This window comes from Miniopterus natalensis, chromosome 19 (assembly GCF_054644295.1).
Source record: "Miniopterus natalensis isolate mMinNat1 chromosome 19, mMinNat1.hap1, whole genome shotgun sequence".
Lineage (NCBI taxonomy): Eukaryota > Metazoa > Chordata > Mammalia > Chiroptera > Miniopteridae > Miniopterus > Miniopterus natalensis.
This window is the reverse complement of record NC_142099.1, coordinates 20655255-20675231: the sequence shown is the minus strand read 5'-3', so window position 1 is coordinate 20675231 and position 19977 is coordinate 20655255. Positions and strand designations below refer to the sequence as shown.

The window sequence follows — 19977 nt, the reverse complement described above, 5'->3', positions numbered from 1 at the left end:
CTATGATGTGAGCTTGATTTGCTTATAAACATATGTCTGGGCCATTTCTGCACTGGGTAATTACCAAAACATCACTATTGGGCTCTATTGCCTATACAGTCTGGTTCACAGTAGGTACTACTGAAATTCATTCTGCCAATATCCATATGTATTGAGTGGCTCCTATGTGCCAGGCACTGGAGTTTCAGGCCTCATGGCACATACACTCTATGAATGGCTGATTAACTAATGATGGCCATAAGAATCTAATTTGAATATCAATATCTGTGGCAGATTATTAAATAAATTCCATGGCATTAATGAAAATATAGTACATACAGTGACACACAAACTACTAATTCCTTGTGGCAGAGAAAAATCCTTGACAATTTCATCACTGAGCCTATAAACACGTCACCATGTATACAGGCTTCAAGTCAGTGAAGCTGGGCAAACTCACAGATCTTTGAAATTTGATCTTAATTTCAATGGCAAAGGCCTAAATTGGGTTAGAACAGATTGCGTTACATCTTCAACCCTCCTTGATCCTCAGGGATCAATGACTAATTCAGTCTTTAAAAGTAAGGGAGAGGGCAGCCCAAACACTCAGCCTCAGGGGTTCCATCTGGTTTCCAACTTCCTGTGTGTGTGATGCACAGACCATGTATTTGTAGCTGTTTTGTGAGTAACAGACTACAGGCTTTAAGATCTTTTAAAGCACGTCAAGGGGTTGTATTCAGCAGCTGATGAGATACCAAATGTTTTACTTTTTATTATTCCCAGCCCTCCAAGTTTCCCCAGAATTGTCACCTTTTAGAGTTTGTGTTTCCTGAGGTGTTCCCAGAATTCTCTATTTCTGCTATTGTCACGTTGCTCAGGAAAAACAGAGCTTTTACTCGGTTCGGGTAACAGCTTCACCTTAGACCCACAATATACCTCCAAAAGGAAACAAAGCAAAGACTGCCTCAACTTGAGGCCGAATGTCTCATTTCTTTCTTGGTTTCACTTCCTTTTCCATTCTGGTGGCTTCCCATTTTGGTCTGCAGCCTCCTGTTCCTGAATTTATTTTCCATTTGAGAAGCTGTTTTCTTAGAAGCTGTTTTTCTTCTCGATTGTTCCCACTCCCTGGCCCTGTTTTGCTTCTTCAGAAGTCTGGCTGCTGCCACGGCACTTGCCTCAGACCCGGCCCCCACTTGCCAGGGCTCCAGGCCAACCCAGCCTTCTACTCGGTCTCAGCTCCACTTGTCCAGCTCCAACCAGCTCAGCTCAGAACCTTCTAGCCCCAAACATTCTCTCGCACCAAAGCCCTGCCAAGGGACAAAAGGAGAAGTTCCTGCCTAATGGGCTCACTGAATTCAGGGAAGAAGGGGGAGAAGTTATTGATAAGAACTGATGAAATTTGTATTTCACGAACTTTAATGAACTAAAGACCCAAATGACAATAGAAAAAAAAAAAAATCCAGATTATATAATAGCTCTACAGTCCTTAAGAATAAAAAGATATCTATTAGGTATCAGATTTTGGGCCCTCAAGATGACTGAAAACTCATTTCTCAGCCCTCTTCTCATAGCCTTTAAGAAAAATGGTGCTTCATGTAAAAACCTTTGAATTTTGCCCTTATTCCTAATATGCGTGCGGGGGAAGAGTGTGGTTAGAATGTTTGGGATCCCTAATTTCACAGACAAGGCGATGACAAGATAAAGTATTAAATAATGTGAATGCTGTAGAAACTTTGAAGAATTCAGAGTAGTCCTTAGGGCATACATCTTGGGCTCTGGAATGTCATATGACCCTGAGTGGGATATTTCCCCTCTATGATTTCAGCTGTAAGATGACACTGTTCTTTTGCACCAGTACATGAGGACTAGCTAATTAAAATACTGTACTGGTTCATTCAAGAAGTATTTACTGGGTTCCTACTACATACAAGGCATTGTGCAAACAGACTGTGTAATATGACAAAAATTTAAAAATAGATTGCCATAAATAAACTCCATGATAGGATTATGTAAAACCTTTCAGATAATTTTAGCTCTCTGAATAGACAAACAGGGCTTCCGATTCTACTGTTTTGAATAAGTTGACCTGGTTTTTTCCCCACTACCACCCATCCCTTCCAAATCAATACATTCATTTTAGTCTATAGCCAATTTCCATCTATTTTCTAATGGTATAACCAGAGCTGCCATGTAATGTTGTGCCCTGACACTAAGGGGGCAAATAAGGCAGAAATCCATTCTATGTTTTGCTGACTAAGTCATGTCACCCAGCCTGGGTCAGTGTCCACAAAAAGGAGAAATAATCCTCCAATTTGAACAAATGTCCCATATGTGTTAGCTGTGGCCCTACTCATATCCTCAGTTGGTTCATACAGAATAAATGGGCAGAGCTGTGTGTTGTGATCAAACAAGATTTACAACAAAGAGACATTTAATAACATATGGTATAATATCTTCACTTGCTCTTCTAAGTGGCCATATCTGGTGTTCCTTTTACATGGCCAAGCCAACTGTGGGGAAGCAAGAAAAAAACTTGTTGGGGAAGGAGGCCACAGTGAAAGCCTTGGCGAGTTCCCCTGGAGCCACAATATGGGTTCCCCATGGTCTGAGTGTTTTCAGAAATCTTATATCGAGGCGAGTCCAGGGTCCTGAGGTCTGAACTCATATTTAACTTACTGAAAAACATCAGCATCTCCCCTTTGTAGAATATGACCTTCTGAGAATCAAAGATGACAGATGAACAAGAGGTAAATGATAGTCAAGATTTTAGGGGTGTAGTAAGGCAGATCAAGGGGGTGTTGATTCTCACAGTGGGGCTTTTACTTACTCTCAGTGCATAGGGAATAAACATGGAGAATGAGTATATGTATAAAGGTGAGTCAGGCCCATCTACAATGAGCCAATAGAGGAAGGACAGGAATTAAAGTGGAACCCTATTCTGATAAACATACTATCATTTTTATATTAAAAGATTGGACTTGGGTCTAGGTCTTTGTAGTTCCACTGAAGGTGAAGATATGTCTGATAATTAATGTTCTTACTCTTACACAAAAAAACAGAAAGAATGAGATCACTTCCACAGATCCAACCAGGCATATTTCTAAGATTCCAAGCTACCAGGCAGAGATGCCAAAAGAACGGGACACTTTGCTTTCTCTCAGGCCAGGAAATATGTAAAATGATCCGCTATTCACAGGTCATTGTAGAAACTCGGTGGCTGCTTTCATAAGGTGGTCCAATGTTGTCTTTAGGGTCACAGTCATGGCAGCCATGATTCAAAGGTCTTGCATAATATATTCTCAGGATGGAAGAAAAAAGCCACTTTATGACATGAGGTGCCCTTCACTGGTGGTATGCAAGTGGAGGATGGATGCTCAAGTCAAAGGCACTGGAGAAGACATTTCCAGCCCTCGAATGGAAGATTTCTTCCAGGTCTGAGATTCTATAATTTACTTATAAATCATTGTTGACAGATGGGATGTAGGGTAGTGTTGTGTCATGAGACAGGCTATATTTAGAGCCAAATGTGACAAAGGAGTCCATCAAAAGAGCTTGAAAGCTGACAGTCTTTTTGCAGCCAAAGAACAAAGAAAACTTTATGGTTCCTATCTTTCTGCCATAAGTGTTCAATCCTGTAATATCCATGTCTGTGTGGGTGTTGTCAAAAGCTTTGAGCACTGGACTTGAGTCCATAGGGGCCAGAGGCGACTATGATTCCCAGGGGAAAGACAGCTGGAAAAAAGCTATCCCCAATCATTGATCTGGTGCAGGAAGGTAGATGACTTCATTGCTCTCTGAAAGAAAGACTTTTTAGTCAGATATGTGCATTTCTCCTTATAGCTAAAAAAAAAAAAAAAAAATTATGCAATATTCAGCAAAATCTGAGAAGTTGGCACTGACATTTTTAGCCTGATTTGTCAAGATTCTCTTAGTACTCCACAAATTTTAACTCAAACTCACAAACTCCACAAGATAATAAGCAGGAACTCACAGTGTGTCATTCCTGAGATAGGTTTGTCATTGTAAAAAAAAATCTTATTTTTTTGCTTCAGCAGTTCTCATTTAGTGGATTGGGAATAGTGCTGTATTTTGTAAAGAAAACATTAAAATAACCCATTAACTCTCTGAGTTGATTTTCTAGTAAAGGGGTTGTTTTTACTTTGATCTAATAACATGCTTTATACTGTATCACTTGAATTGGGGTTGAAGTATGTGGTTATGAAGCAATACCAAACTCATGGCCCACACTGGGTTCAAACCCATAATCTGGGTCTCATCAATATTATGCTGTGATCAACTTCAGCATCTACTAAAGCCTGGGGTGGAGGTTGGAGGGAGATGACCTTACAAGACAGCAGGGATCATGTCTTTTGTATTGCTGTTATCCCAGCATCCAGTACAGTGCCTGGAACATAGTAGATATTTAATATATATATATGGAATGAATTAATGGTTTCCCCAAGGTATCAAGAGCCTATATCCCTCCCATTTCTCCCTCCCCTTTTCCTTACCCTGACTCCTGTTTTCCAAAGGTATCTACTCTTCAACATTTCATATGTTGAAAATGAATTTAGAAGGAAAATGATATTCATATGACTGGGTAAGAAAATGTTTGTCAAAATGGAAAAACTTACTGAAACAAAGGACAAAACAAAAGGTTAACAGTAATTAATAAGGATATAGTTTAGAAAAAGACAAACCAAGATCACGCTATCTTCTCTGACCCAACTTCTAGGACAGTTCACCTGGACAGAAGCTGATGTCAGGTACCACCTATGAAACAGACCACTCTACTTGCAAGCAATATCCACCTGTGTGTTCTCTACATGGTGGGAGAGGTGTTCTTGGTCCTTCTGTGATCACAAACTGAGGCCCAACTCATTTCTAAATGGACGGTAGAGTGACAGATGCAGAAAATAAAGCTTGTGGAACTGTGGGAGTGGTGATCTGCAACCCCCTCAGACCCTTCCACATGCCTCTCACCTTGGGGCCTCTTTCTCCAGACCAGGAGGCCAACTCCAGCCAGGGCAGTGGTGAGGACAATGGACCCAGAGACAGCTTTTATTACCAGAGGGATTGTTTCCGATTCTGAAAGCAAGCATATGAGGAAAATCCACAAGTCTTTCTCCCATTCTATGTTAACTTTTGTGTGCTTTTGTCTCTGTGATCATCAGGAAGCCCAACACCATTTTCCTTACTCTCACTTCTCACTTCACAGCTCCATGTAGGGCAATAATCAAAAACAGGGGGACAGTAGCTCTCAAAGTGAGGTCTTAATGCCCCAGGGATCTTCAAGACCCTTCAGAGAGTCCATGAGGTCTAACTCATGACTTCCCTTTTTCTTATCTCTCATCTGTGCACAGTGGGGCTTTCTAGAGGCTACACCACACGTAATGACACCATTGCTCTGAAAGCTAATGAAATATGTACTTGTGTTTTCTTAAGTTTAATTTTTTTTAATTAATTTTTAATATAGTAAGTAGTAATAGAGATAACCCACATAAATAAAAACTTTTTGGGATCCTCAATAATTTCTAAGAACATAAGGAAGCCCTGAGACCAAAAAGTGAGAGAACCTCTGATTTAAAAGACCCATTCTAAAGCATATAGTGATCCACTCTTGCTGCTCACCCCCCTTCCTTGGCCTCAATTCCCAGATAGCACACCCTGTCCTTACCCTGAGGGACCTGAAGAACCATTTGGACGTCACAGTGCTCCACATGACAGGAGTAAAGGTCACTGTCCTGAGGATCCAGCTCCACTGATACCCATGTCTGATATGTCCCATCCCCACTGGGAAGAATGTCTCCATAATCCATTTCTTGGATCATTTCTTCCCCATTTTTCATCTAGATCATGGAAATTTCTGGGGGGTAAAAGCCATGAGCTCTGCAGAAAAGAGTTGTAATCCCTGGAAAAGTTTCTTTGCGATTTACTCTGACCAGTGGGGGCTCTAGGAAAAAGAAGGTAAAGTTAAATACAAATATCTTAAGTACTGAGCATATAATATTAGAACTTGGCAACTGGACTTCCCAATTTGTTTTCATCATTGCAGGAAACATCTAAAACCAAGAATGACCTAGAACCCAGTTTCATCAACAACAAACTTACTTATTGTGCACTTCCTGCTTGGGCAGTGTGCTCAGGAATAATGAATGTGGAGTTGAGCCATGTAACTAAGCTACACAATTTGCATGTGACTTGGCGATAAGTGATTCAGCAAAAGTTTGGAGATTAGAACCCAGCGCTCCTTTTTCTCAGTTCTGTGCTAGTACAAAGATATCACAGCCATCTCAGCTCAGCTTTGGCTCTGAATTGCCTGCGTATTCAAGATGGTACTTCATTGATTACTGTGGCCTGAATGTTTGTGTATGCCCCAAATTCATATGTTGAAATCCTAACCCCAAAATGATGGTATTAGGAGGTGGGGCTTTGGTGGGTGCTTAAATCATGAGGGTAGAACCCTCAAAAATGGTATTAGTGCCTTATAGAGGCTCCAGAGAAATCCCTAGTCCCGTTCCACCATGTGAGAGGACAATAAGAAGTCAGCAGTCTGCACCCAGGAACAGGGCCCTCATCTGACCATGCTGGAACCCTGATCCCAGATTCCAGCCTCCAGAACTGTGGGAAATAAACTTCTGTTGCTTGTAGTTACCCAGTCTGTGGTATTTTGTTATAGCAGCCCAGATGGACTAAGACAGTGACTGTCACCAGAAACAAACATATGTAATAGATCATGTAACAGTTATGCCCTCCAAGGGGTTATGGAAATTCATATCATGGAGGGACTCCAGCAGTGATGACAAAGGGTTGTCCATTTGTGGTCTTATTTCCTCTTGACCATTCTACTCATTTTCCATATGGTGCCGTCCTTAGTGTTCCCTGCTAACACTGGGTCACGTCCAGACATGAGCCACACAGAGCCCAATGCTGTCCCCGGAGGTGATGCTTCCTGCTAGTCTCTACTCACTTCCTCACCCCACAGGGCTACCTGCCACCTCGATACAGGGAGGAGCCTGCATCTCAACAATACCTTCCTTTTCTGTTTCCTGTGCCATGTGGTTTAATAGGAGAAAAGGGCTTTCCAACATTAACAAGAAAATATAAATGCCACCAAGAGGGACTCTGCTTGTTGATAGTGCCTGTAAGAAATTACCACAGATCCTTTTCTAGGAGTGGGCTTTCACCAAAGGGTTGAGACCCCATTAGGACACTTAAGGTAGAGAGAGAGGAGGCTTGGGGCAGGGAGCAGGTATACTGAAATTAGACTTCCCACATTCTTCGCACATACCCCAGGTGTGCAAGCTTTCCAGTTTTTCCAAAGAGTTATTAGCCTTCAAATCCCAATTAAACTTTGTCTGCCTTCACCCAGTGCTGGATTCGCCCAGAATAGCAGACCAGGCAACTGGGGCTCTCTGTTTGCAGTCAAAGGCTATGCCACTAATCAAGGTGAGGAAGTGGAGACTCACATGGCCCCTCTTCAGATCTGCCCGGCCTCGGCCTAAAAGGCCTCATGATTAAGGGTCCCATACAACCCCAAGTTGGCCTTAGACTTCAACCAGATCCTGAGCTGTCAGACATTTTTCAGTCTGGCAACAGTAACATTTAATTGGGTAAACAGAGACCTACAGTATACAAAGAGCTTTCATATACATTATTTCACCGCACTTGCTGTGAGGTAGGCATATCACACCTACTTATTTTACTCAAGGTTATTGCTTTGCTAGCCTAGCATCTATTAGCCCCATTTTTTCTGATAACAAGAACCCCTTCTCCTGACAAACACACTACGTATATTGGAAAATTAGTCCACCCCACCCCAACATGTGCTTCTTTTAAGAAGTACCGATCTTAATCCTGCCACCCAAACTGTGTGTCCCAGTTACTCTCTCTTTGCTAGCTCCCAGATCTAGTCTCAGACCTTCTGTGCCCTGCTCCGTGCCCCAGGAGGCCGTGCTCATCGGACTGCACCTCCAGGGCTCCCTTGCCCCCAGCTACCTGTTGGGTCTGGCCTCTGGAAGGAGTACCCTTAGCAAAAGATCAGAGAACTAGAGGAGAGTGGCTGGGTTCTTGTTCACCAGTTGCCCAGCCATTGCAGTCTGCCAGTGACCATGGTCCTCCACAGCCATAGCTCTTGCTAGAGGGTTCTTCCAGAGTACCCATGCTTGCTGGGCTCTGATAATGATAGTCCCTTTCTCCTTTGGATCTAGGAGGTGTAATGGATTCCCTCCGCTGCAAGTCTCTAGGTATTTCTCGATCCCTTATTGGGCACAACCCTGATTGTGCCTCTGTAAATAATCTTGTTACTGACTTCTCAGTGAAACCATCTTGAGTGTGCCATTTAGTTCCTGTCAGGGCTCTATAACCCACAACCGGTCTTAGGAACTTATCCTGATGGGCACAGTGATTAGTGCAAGGGGTGGCACCTGATCCAACTGAGGCCAACCGGAGTCCTCCTATGACTAAAAAATTTTTTTTTGCAACTAGGGCTGGGAGAGAAGTCCATTCTTCCAGAAAGGTGAAGCTACAAGGACATGAGCTTTGTGTTGACTGCCACATCCTCCCCTTGGAGAAAACCATTCAAATCTTGGTTTTAATTCCTCAGATCCCCACACTGTCCAGATTTCTGCCGGACAAATAGCCTTTCCCTTTGTGCACAGGGCCAGTGTAAGTAGGTTTCTGTTAACTGCAACCATTACAGCTGAGATGGCTCTTCAGCTAGTGAGTGAGAGAGTTGAAGCTCAAGCTCTAGTTATCTGCCTCCACAGTAGAGGCTCTTGGAAAGATAGTCCATACTCATAACTGGGGCCCGATGCCTCCTGAGGGCCCGCCACAGCTCTGGAAAGCCCCACAATTAAAGACCACCCTTGAGGGAAACGGCACATTGTGTTTAGGAGTTTCCTACAGCATGATATAGGCGTAATTCACTGAATAAGATTATAAGTGAAAAGTTCTGTATTAACTAAAAGTTGACCAACTAAATCCTATTGTTAATGTGTAAAAGGAGCTTTTCACTGAAAGAAATCTTATCATAAATACTTTAGTAAAGCAAAGAGCCTCTGTCTTCTTTGTTAAGTCCAGATTTTCCCTCATACTGGTGTCATGGAAGTTACTTAGTTACTATACAACTTGTAAGTACTGCTCCACTGCCCAAAGTATTTCCCAGCTTATCACTGTCAGGAGATGGAATAATTTGTCTCACTGGATCCCCACAAAAGGAGGTATCCCTGGAGGTACTTCACTCTCTCAAGTGGAATTGCTAAATCTCATCAAGGTGCTGATAAAAAGCAACGAGGGGAAGTTTTCCCAGAGAGTATTAGATCATGATGATCCAACTAACAGGATGGATTTCAGAATAGAGTGAATATAACCTAGATTAGAGGAAGTTATGTATAGACCAAGGTTTCTGGGGGTGTGGGGACAAGGTGCTCTCCCTTCTTTTTACCTGTTCTTTGTACAGTATCTTTCCCATACTCCAGGAATCTCTTTAACGAGGCGATACATTCTTCTTCCAGCCAATTCTTCTGATATTGTAACTCATGCCAATTGGCCTCCCACGTCCTCTTGATGATGTGAGCCACATCATCTACAGCTGTCCAGGAAAGCGTGTCTTTATCAAAGATAATGAAATCCTGCCCATCATATGCATACTGCAGAAATCCCGTGGTGCTTCCATCCTCCAGCATCTCACAGCCAATCATCCTCTGGTAAGTGTGAAACCCTGGAACATACATACAGGCCACAAAGAGGTTTACACAGGGGCGAATGCCCAGGTGATGTGACTGGGGGTGTGGCTGGGGGCATCCTCTACCCCAGAACAGAGCACCCCACAGGCCCACCATGGCATCACTGTCTCCAGGAGGTTCCTGTGACGTAATCCCATCTATCAACAGGTATTTGTGGCGTACCTACTGTGTGTGCAAGGAACATGATAATTCTTGCCTTAGGGGAATTATAGGATAACTTGTATAATGGGAATGATTAATTGATAAACTTTATAGTGCAGTGAGGGGAGAGATATGCAGGAGTCAGAAATGTCCCTGGAAAAGTTAATGTCATAAGTCGTGATGCGTAAGTGAGCAACTCACTAAACCTGGCCACCAGGAAATTAGACACAGAATGGCACATTTAGATGGGAAAGGAGAAGATACAGGTCAAAAGTCTAAATGATACTGAGACAGGGATACGGGGAGCAAAGGACAAAGAGTTTCTGGGGACAACAGACAATTTGGAAGATGAGTAGGGCAGGTGGCAGGCACCAAACCCATCAACCAAATTGTCCAGGCTTTGGCAAAAGCCACAGAGAGGGCAACTCAGCAAGAGCTCACACACTGTCAGCCCAGGGACCTCTCAGCTGGGGTGGGTGCCAGAGAGGGGAAGCAATCTGCTGCATTCACCACCTGAGTGATTGTAGTAACGTTGCAGGCGCTCCAGTTCCACCATGAACGTCTGCTGCCAGCCCCGCAGCAGCTGCGTGTATCTCTCCCAGTGATCAGGCTCGAGGTGCTCCGCCATCCACGGTGCCCGAGGCTCCTTTAGCTGAGAGACACTGTCGTATGTGGTGATGGGATGAGAATCCACATATCCCACTGAAATAAATTCAGGGATCCCATGGCCAGGATCTGAAACGCCCAGGCGGAAATATCTCAGAGAGTGAGTCCCTGGGAGGGAGGCAAAGGCAAAGAAGGAAGACATTTAGTCACAGACCATCCAGACCCATAAGCTGCAGTCCCTTTAACTTCCCCATGTAGTGTACCATGTTCAGCTGTACCTGCTCCTCCTGAGGCCTGGCCACTGCCTCCTCTTACAGAATCAGAGCCCCAGGAACTGGGACTGGAAAGGACTTGAGAGCTCTAGGTCAAGACTTAGGCCTTTTTGTTTGGGTTCGGAAACCTTAGGATGGAGTTTTACAGGTTATGTCAACTTGAACGTGAAGGAGGGAGTGCTGTTTTGGTTTGTGGGGAAAGGGCCCACTGATAACCCAACCCTCTGTTTCACCAATCAGGGTTGCAGGTGGATAAACTAGGGCGCCCACCCCACCCATGTGCACATGCAGGTATACACACACACACACACACACACACACACACACACACACACACGTCAGTCAGAGCAAGAACCCATGTAAATTTTTAAAAAGCATTTCTTTTCCTATTGTATCAACCACCTCTGTCGACCATTCTTCTATGCTTTCTCCACTTTTTCTTCTGTCCAAATATAACTGTAGGAATTGCGATAATCACAAAGGGTCTAAAATGAAAAACTGTTTGGCCCTCTCTGCCACTTCCACACTGAACTTCTCACAGCTCATCCAGGAAGCTCACAGTCTGGTGGAGACAGACGAGGCTGTTTCAAAGTAGTGTGATCGGTGCCCTGATGAAGTGAGTGCAGGGTGTGGGCCAAAGGAAGACTTTCCAGAAAAGATTTGTCTTAGGGGAGATCTCAGGGACAAGCAGGAGCTGAGCAGGCAAAGAGGCTGGGAGGGGGCACAGGAGGGAGGGTGGTGGGAGCAGAGCAGAAACCAGGTGTGCCAGAACAAGGCATGAGAGAGGGTGGCACCATGCCCCAAAGTCTTGCCAGATTGCCCAACCCAGTGCTCTTGTCCCTAGCACTCGTATCTTCCAACATGGCCCTTGTCACTACAGAGAACCCTGGATGGGTATCAGGCTCCCATTCCCTGGGCTAAACACCACTTAATGATGTTCATGCCTTCCTCATCATTTATAAATATATACTTAAGAAAAAAAAAATCAAAATGTTAAAAATCAGCTCACGAAATAGTTGGGTCAGCTTCTGTGCATGCAATCTGTCTATATATACTTTTTTTTTTTTTTTAAAGAAATAGTTGGATAGGCTGGATAATAGGAAATAATGAGGTTTGCAAGCGAGAGGTGAGAATTTTTTTAAAATATATTTTTATTGATTTTCAGAGAGAGGAAGGGAGAGAGAGATAGACAGAAACATCAATGATGAGAGAGTCATTGATCGGCTGCCTCCTGCATGCCCCCGACTGGGAATGGCGCCTGCAACTCAGGCATGTACCCTGACAGGGAATCGAACTGTGGTCTCCTGGATCCTAGGTCAATGCTCAACTGCTGAGCCACACTTGGCTGGGCTGTCAATATTATTCTTTTCTGTGAAACCATTTCTGAAAGAATTAATAATATGCAGTCCAGACTATCTGTTAGAATGGATCACCCCAAGTCCAGGGTACCCTAACCTTAACCACTAGGGGAGACATGATTCCCTGAGGCGCCTTTCACCCTGCTGGAGGCCCCTTTCACCTGACTGCGCCAGTTCTGTAAAAGCAGAACTTCTCTCCCCTTCCTCCCTGCCCCTCTAGCTGGGGTAGGGACAGCCTGGCAGGGTTCAGAGTGGGCACCCCAGTCCCCTGAGCCCCTCCCCAGAGGCGGTATCCTGCACATCAGCTGCAGCTCTGTGCAAGATGGAGGCTGGTCTTCTCCAGGCCTGGGCAGAGCATAAGGCTCCCAAGGTCCCTCTGCATTGTTCTGACCCTTTACCTCCCCTTTCCCTTCCTGGGGGGTGGGGGGCAGGAGTGGGAGGCAACACAGTAGAAGACTCTGAGGTTGGGCATCTTATCATAAAAGTGTTGGTTCTTATGACAAGAGCCAGGGATTGAAGCAGAAGTACAAGTTCTATCCCCAAACCATTACCATATTCTGCCTTCTATTTATCTTTGCTTACCTTCTACCCTAAGTCACTTAAGAACTGGAACTTAGCTTTCTTTTTTCCTTTGGATTTCCTGCAAGGCCTAGCACAGTGAGTTTGGCACATGGTAGGAACTTTGTAAGTATTTGTGAATTAAATCAGTGGCAAAACATTTTACTTCTCTGTTTTGAAATAATGAGATATGCTGAAATGAATATGAATCTATTTTAACCTGGAACTTATACTTCAAAAAAATACTTTTCATAAAGGGAAGGCTGGTGAATCGGGAGCAGAGCTGAAATCTAATTTACATGGAGTCTGCAAAAGATGTGTATGCTTGAATCTGTCACTGACTTTGAAACAGTTCTATTTCTCTACATCTGGAAAGGTTCTGTGGCTTTACAGATATGCAACTGTTTAAAGATGGAGGGAAAAGGAAGAACAGGTCGTGAACATTAGTTCTCACACCTTCCTAGTATCCGTCTGTGTCTTCAACAAATGTGAGCACCTCCTCTGTGTCAGGCTCTGCACTAAGCCCAGGGCATACAAAACAGGTGCAAGTGTCTGCCCTTATGGAGCCTACACTGTAATGGGGGGAAGGGAGGAGACGGGCCATACAAAATAAGTGAAACATATAGAATGCCTTTTAAAAAGGCAATGGAGAAAAAACTGCTAAGAGGATTAAACAATACAAATTTAACAGCAGTGGTTAGGGAAGGCGTCCTCAAGAAGGCGACTTCTGTAGGGAATGAGGGAGCCAGCAGATATCCAGGGACAGCAGTGCAGGCAGGGGGAACTGTGCAAAGGTCCTGAGGAAAGGACCCACCTGGCATGTTCCAAGAACAGCAAGAAGGCCTGTGGCTGGAGCTGAGGCAGTGAGGGGAAAAGAAATAGGTAGGAATTGCTTCCACAGTTACTCATAGGAAAAACCCTCACAGAAATCAAATTCTAGGCCAGAATGGGAGAGAAGAAAGAAGGAATTTGAAAAGAGATAGTGTTACTGAGCTAAGTTGGACTAGTATAAATTAGCTCCCCTTGGAATCTGGGGTTCCATTTATGACAGCTGGGTCTGCATGCATAGTAAATGCCAACAAGTTAAAAAAAAAGGTACTAACATCTTGGGGCATTATTGCTCAATGGGAGAATTTTTTCTAAATGAATATCACTGACATCACTGCCACACACAATATTTACAATTCTTATAATTTCACTTTCTTATTAAAAACATCACTTCATAAAAATCTGCATTATCTAGAGTTTATAAGAGATAAGTAGAGAGAAATATGAGGTCTGTGGACAATACTGTCCAAGTTCAGTGTACTGTCCTTTTCTCCAACCTCAATCTCTGTCTAATTCCTGATTTTGGAGCGGCTCTGCACCAGCCAGCCCTGACTTCAAAGGCTGCTCTGCACCTAGAGGCTGGCCTCCATCTGTCTGTCATCTGCCTGTCCACCCCTCGTGCAGCTGTGGCCTGGCTCCACTCCAGGACATCACAGCCCTCTTCCCTTCCTTTGCTATAGGCCCAGTTATCCATCTGGTGTGTCCACAGGTACGAGTTATGCTAGCTCCTTAGTTGGGCTTCCAAAATGTGACCGTAGCTGTGATGGGAGGTTGGTGGACAGATGTTAAATCAGTGACTCAGAACAGAAGAGATAGGGGAAAGTCTATTATTCCCTTTCTCTCACGGTACGTTAGACCTTGTGATAATTTATATCCTATGGATATACTACTTGGATGATCAGATTTCTAGTAGAACTATGAAGATTAAATCACTTGAAAAGACGTATATTTGATCATTTTGATCTACTAAAATGGCAATTTCATATGATTCAATCTATGAATCTTCTGATTCTTTCTTCTTGCCCTAATAATTATGAAATTAGGTTTCTTTCTTCCTTTCCATGAACAGACAATCAGCATCAACTCACTTAGTGAACTGAAATCTATAATTTAGAATTTGGTCTTCTGTTCAGGCCAGTCAAGCAGCTCTCAAAGGGCATTTGTTCCCTGTCCCAACAGCCTATGATAGACATTGCTGGAAGCCCAAGCAACACAACCAAACAGCTCTTAGACCAGACATAGTGGTGACTTAGTATCCTAAATGGTGTCCCCTTTAACCTGTAGATTAACTAGTTAGGCCATTTTTACAAAAGGCTGTGAAAATCACTGATTATAAAATAATTGATAAAAGTGTTTTCAGGTATTCATCCACAGGGGCAATTTTTATTTATTGGATATCTACCATCTACCATGTACAAGGAATTGTGAGGCAATGTCAAGAAGAGAAAAACAAATCAGATACTACTTCTTCTCTCCAGGAACTAACAGTATTATAGGAGAACTAAAGCATGTGACATAAGTAAATACAGTGCAATGACACGTGGCAGCAAGCAGTAAGTGCCACAAACCGGGTACTGACTGTGTGCTCAGAGGAGAGCGAGCCTGCTCTCATGTGAAGCAATCTAGAAATGCTCCAAGGAGGCGGTGACAATCCTTCCACGAAGGTGGGCCCTCAGTGAGCTACAAGGGCAGCAGTATCTGAGCCATAACCATGAGAACTGCACTTACTGAACACATACCATGTGTTAGGTATCAGGCTAAGCCTTTGATAATGAGTTTCATTTACTCCTCACGGCAACCCTTTGAGATAGGTTTTAAATATTCCCATTTCAATAGGTTCAGGGATGAATAAAATGGCCCAAGATCATCCTTTCAATCCACATGTGGAGGAGCCAGGATTCACCTTCTGGTCTCAGACTGGAAGCCCCTCTACTTTAGACACCCAACCAGTCCTAAGGCCAGAGCACTTCCCCCTCTCAGATTGTTTCAGGCTCCCCACTCCACCACCATTGCTCTCTCCTGCCCCCTTGTGTCAAGGATGACTCACTGTCACTGACTCCCCCAGTCCCTGGAGGCTCAGGCTCTAGACTTTCCTACAAGTGGCTGTGGGTCCTGATTGGATAACCAGGTCAACAAAGTCCCTATTATTTGTTGGCCCTCCCAAGTAGCCTGATGCCTTAATACAGTCAGAATGATTATGATTTCTGGGAACTACTGTTTGGAATTTCAGGCATCTCAGGAATGAGGGGAGAAGTGGATGGCGATATTTTTAGTTAAGAGGACCCTTGGACACTTCCCAAACCATGCAGTGATGTGAATGGTTCTATGGGCAGCAAGAAATCATCTAACTACAGGAACTTACCAAGGGTCTGAAAGTGCTGAATGTGACGGTTTGACTTTTTAGCTACTCTTTTGAGACCTCCCTTTTGGAGGTTACCAATGTCTCCTTTTGTATAAGTTTTACTCATTTCTGAGTGCTAAGGATGCAGCAATGAACACATCAAAGTCTCAGCCCTCTGGGCTAATTTCTAGAAGGCAGTAATAAAAATTGAGAAGAAAAATAAAGCAGAGAAAGAGAGAGTGAAGAGGGCTGATCTTTTAGATAGAAAGACCAGGAAAGTCCTCTCTGAACAGGTGGCAGTTGAGCAGAGATGTGAATGAAGTGAGGGAGTGAGCCATGGGAGAAGAACCTTCCATACAGAACAGCAAGCCCAAGTCCTCGAGGAGGCTTTGTTTAAGGAAGAGCAAGGACAGCACTGTAGGTCCATGAAGAGCATTAGAGAAGAAATGAATGAATGAGCTCTGGTGGGGGTTTTTTCTCAGTACTCTCCATATACCATGACGACCATATGTCTCCTATTTCCCAGATGAATTCCAATTTTGTTAATTTTATTCTTTTTAAATGATTCATTGAAGTTGTAACAAAATGTGATTTGATACGTATATTCTTGAAAGGGTTTCGATAATAAATATAAATTTGGACGTCAGAAAGAATGTTCTTTGTCATCTGTCTCAATCTGGGATTCCTAAAGCAAGTGTTTAAAGAGCCATGAGCTTGATCTTTAACCTAGGCCCCCTCCCTCCAGTTCTTGGCAATCCTCTAGGGTAAGACATGGTTGAGGTCAATGGATTTTAGTGAAAATAGATAGATATGCTAACTAGTCAGAAAAAAAGTCTACAAATTACTTGAATTTCTCAGATTTAGATAGATTCCATGTCAACCAAAAGGAGAGGGCCTTAGAGGAGTAAAACGTTGTCTTGGAGAAATTTCTACTTCGTGTACCTTGGCAACAGCTCCATGGAAACAGACTGAAGGCTAATAAAGTCTATAGCAAATGCCCATATTTTCCCATGTTAACTCTTTGAACTCAAGGTCATTTCTCAACAGATAATCTGTAAGTCTGTGTTTTTACACTAGCTCAAGCGTTAATTTAGGAGGCTTATCCATCATCAGTCTTTATCTATGAAGGACTCCATCATTCATATATAGTAGATTGATATATCCATAGAATTATGAGTAATATCAAGAGACTGACCTTGGCTATTTCAAGATTAAACACACAAACCACATATGGCTATGCAAGAGAGATCCTAGGCATGCCCCTAAATAACTGTGCCCACCCACATCACCAGGTTTCACACAGGCTGAAATGAAGAACAGGATGAGTTGTAAAGCATGAAACATCATTATTTTTCATATAAATTCTGCAACTGTAGTAAATCACAGTAGCAGATTTGCAGTCATTACTGCTGCCCAAGTTCTCTATGGCTCACAGTCAGATAACTTCAGTTTCTTAGGGACATTACCTTTGAACGTAAACTCACTCAGGAGGCATTTAAGTGCCTATTGGTCACTAGGTAGTGCCTGGGAAATAAAGAGAAAAATGAAGAGCTCTCTCTCTCTCTCTCTCTCTGGCTTTAAGGAGAGCCTTGAAGGCCAGATTTTTGTAAATTTAAAATCTGTGAACAGGAGCTATGGGAGTACACAGGAAAGAACAGTCTACTGCAGCCTATGGAGTCACTGAAAGCAACACACTGGAAGCGATATTAGAGTTATCTTGACGTTTCCTGGAGTTGTATTCCAACCACTCCCTGCATTTCCATGTCTAAAAGCTCCTACTCAGGGCCAGCATTAGGCACGTATATCAAGGAAACCAAGTCTTTTTTAATAACCCTGGCTCCCTTCCCTGTCAGCATCCCTTCGCACTAAAGAACTCCCAATCAGGTCCTGGCGGGAAACAGCTCTCCCTCCAGATCAGTTACACGGAGAGACCTCACGAAGGAACCCCTTGCAGAGGTATGGGCAAAGTTAGGGGGGGAAATGCGGCCCAGAAGCCAGCAATGACGGGAAGCCGCTACCATCCCTAGGGTTGCAGAGGTAAGAGCAGCAAATTGTGTTCCCGAAGCCCAGTGGGAGCTGGAACCATATGAAGAAGGGGCTCTTCAGGGGAAATTCTATTACAGAGGGACACAGCCACCAGCAGAGACACCGCAGAGGCAGGAGAAAGGGGGGTGGGGGGTGTGAAATACCCCACCCCCTCTTCCCGCTTGCTCTCTGACCTCTCTCTCAGGGTCTCCTCGGTGGAAAGCAGCCTGCAGAAGTCATCCTCCAGGGCACAAGATGGGACAGAGAAGATGACAGACGGGTGAAGAGGAGAGTGGCCGGCACAGGGACCCTCCCTACCCTTTAGAGATGACTGGCTTTTTCATATTCCACCCATTATCAGAGTGCCCGGTGTGCACAGGCGGAGGCGCCGGCGTGGAGAGGCCCGGCCCGGGGGGCTGGGGGGCTGGGGGGCTGGTGTGCGCTTCACCCCGCTCACCTCCGGCTGGGCCGCCTCCCCGCCGGGTTTCCTCAGCCGGCCGCAGGGCAGTGAGCCCGGCACTGAAAGATTGTCAGGGGATACTGTGGTCGTGTTACTAGAGAGCTCCTTAAGGGTCAGATGCAGCCAATAGGTAAACTTTTTACCTTCTGGAAACATCGCGCTTCCTCTTTCCATCATCTGTCTCTGCCCCTCACCCCCCATCTTTCCCATTTCTGACTTAAAATGGTGGGGTTTTGCTGGATTAAACTTCTCTAGGGGCAGGACCTGTGTCTGTCTTCTTCACGGTCCTAGCCCCAAAAGTTCCTGACACGTGGTGGGCCACCAACCAACACTCGTGTGATTCATATACACGCTCTGGGGGAGCCGCTTCCCGGCACCTCGAGAGTCACCGCCCACCGAGCGGGCGAGGCCGGCCCCCGACGGCCAGCGGGCGGGCGCCCCCCCCCCGCTGGAGAGAGGAGCTCAGGGCACAGGAGCCTGGCGCCCGCAGCCCGCGGACCTCCTCGGGCCCGGGGGCAACTGCGGGCCTGTTTCCCGGTGTCATGGGCCCCAAACCGTGAAGAGCCCTCCTCCGCTCACACCCAGGAACCAAGGCCAGGGCCGTGGTTTATTTTCCCGGGATCTTCTGTCACAGGTTAGCGCTTGTGGTGAGGAAGAAAAACAGAAATACACCCGAAGAGCGAACCCGCTGCACTGTGCAGCGCCCCTCACACTCTGCCCACAGCCGCACGGGCTCGCGAAGCTGGTGGCGGGAGCGGGAGGAGGGGCGGTGCGCAGGAGCGACGCCCGGAGGGGGCGGGGAAGCGGCGGGGTGTCTTCAGACGGCCCGCGTGCGACACCGAGGGCCCGCCGGGTGGGCGGGAAACGGCGGCGGGCCCGGCGCTCCCGCGAGTCCCGAAGCCACGAGCGCGCTTTCGCGCCCGGCTGCTCCCACTTTCCACCGAGAGCTTCGGGGGACCAGCCGCGCCCCCTCAGCGGCTCGGCTTCGGAGTCCGGGGCTGAGAGAACGCGGGATACTCACGGGCAGCGCTGTGCTTCACCGTAAATACAATAAGGAGGGGAAACAGGAGCACCATCGGCCCTTCTAAAGTCCTTTCTTTCAGATTCTTCTAAACAAAACACAACAGGTCCCCGCGGACCTCGACGGAACCTAAATCCCACCCACTCGTCAGCGATTTAGAAACTTCCAGACGCTCAGGGTCCTCTCCCAATAAAAACAGGGGACCTTGTAGTGTCATCAGTTGCTAGGTAGAATAGAGAAAGAAAAATGAGGCGGCTTTCCGGGTTCACTTTTAACAGCCCTTTGTTGATTCCAGGCACTGCTGGATCCTTTATGGTGTGCCTGCCTCGACGCTGTTCTCAGCCTTTAAAAGTTATCATTGTTATTATTTATTATTATTAAATTATTTTTCAATTACAGCTGGCATACAATATTAGTTTCAGGTGGCCCTATTCCCAACTTTTAAATATCTATGGAGCACAGCTCTGTGTAAGGCACAGGGAACACGAAGATTAGCCATGCCTTGTCCATCAGGGAATGCAAAAGACAAGAAGCTTTGCTTCTTCCATGGAGCCTAGATTTCGCCCTGGATGGATGCGCAAGATTCACACAAGGTTCCCAGGACTCGGAATTCCCTGCTCCAGGTTCCTATAATGCTATAAT

General features: G+C 45.1%; 1 protein-coding gene across 1 annotated transcript; it reads right to left on the bottom strand.

Annotated features, from left to right (window-relative positions):
• Positions 1 to 1309: 1309 nt before the first annotated feature.
• Positions 1310 to 19499, bottom strand: LOC107540978 (major histocompatibility complex class I-related protein 1). The gene is given in 6 exon segments (XM_087827606.1): positions 1310 to 3773; positions 4963 to 5067; positions 5657 to 5932; positions 9425 to 9700; positions 10377 to 10640; positions 19336 to 19499. Coding segments are annotated over 6 exon segments (1017 nt in total). The 5' UTR covers positions 19391 to 19499; the 3' UTR covers positions 1310 to 3732.
• Positions 19500 to 19977: the final 478 nt, after the last annotated feature.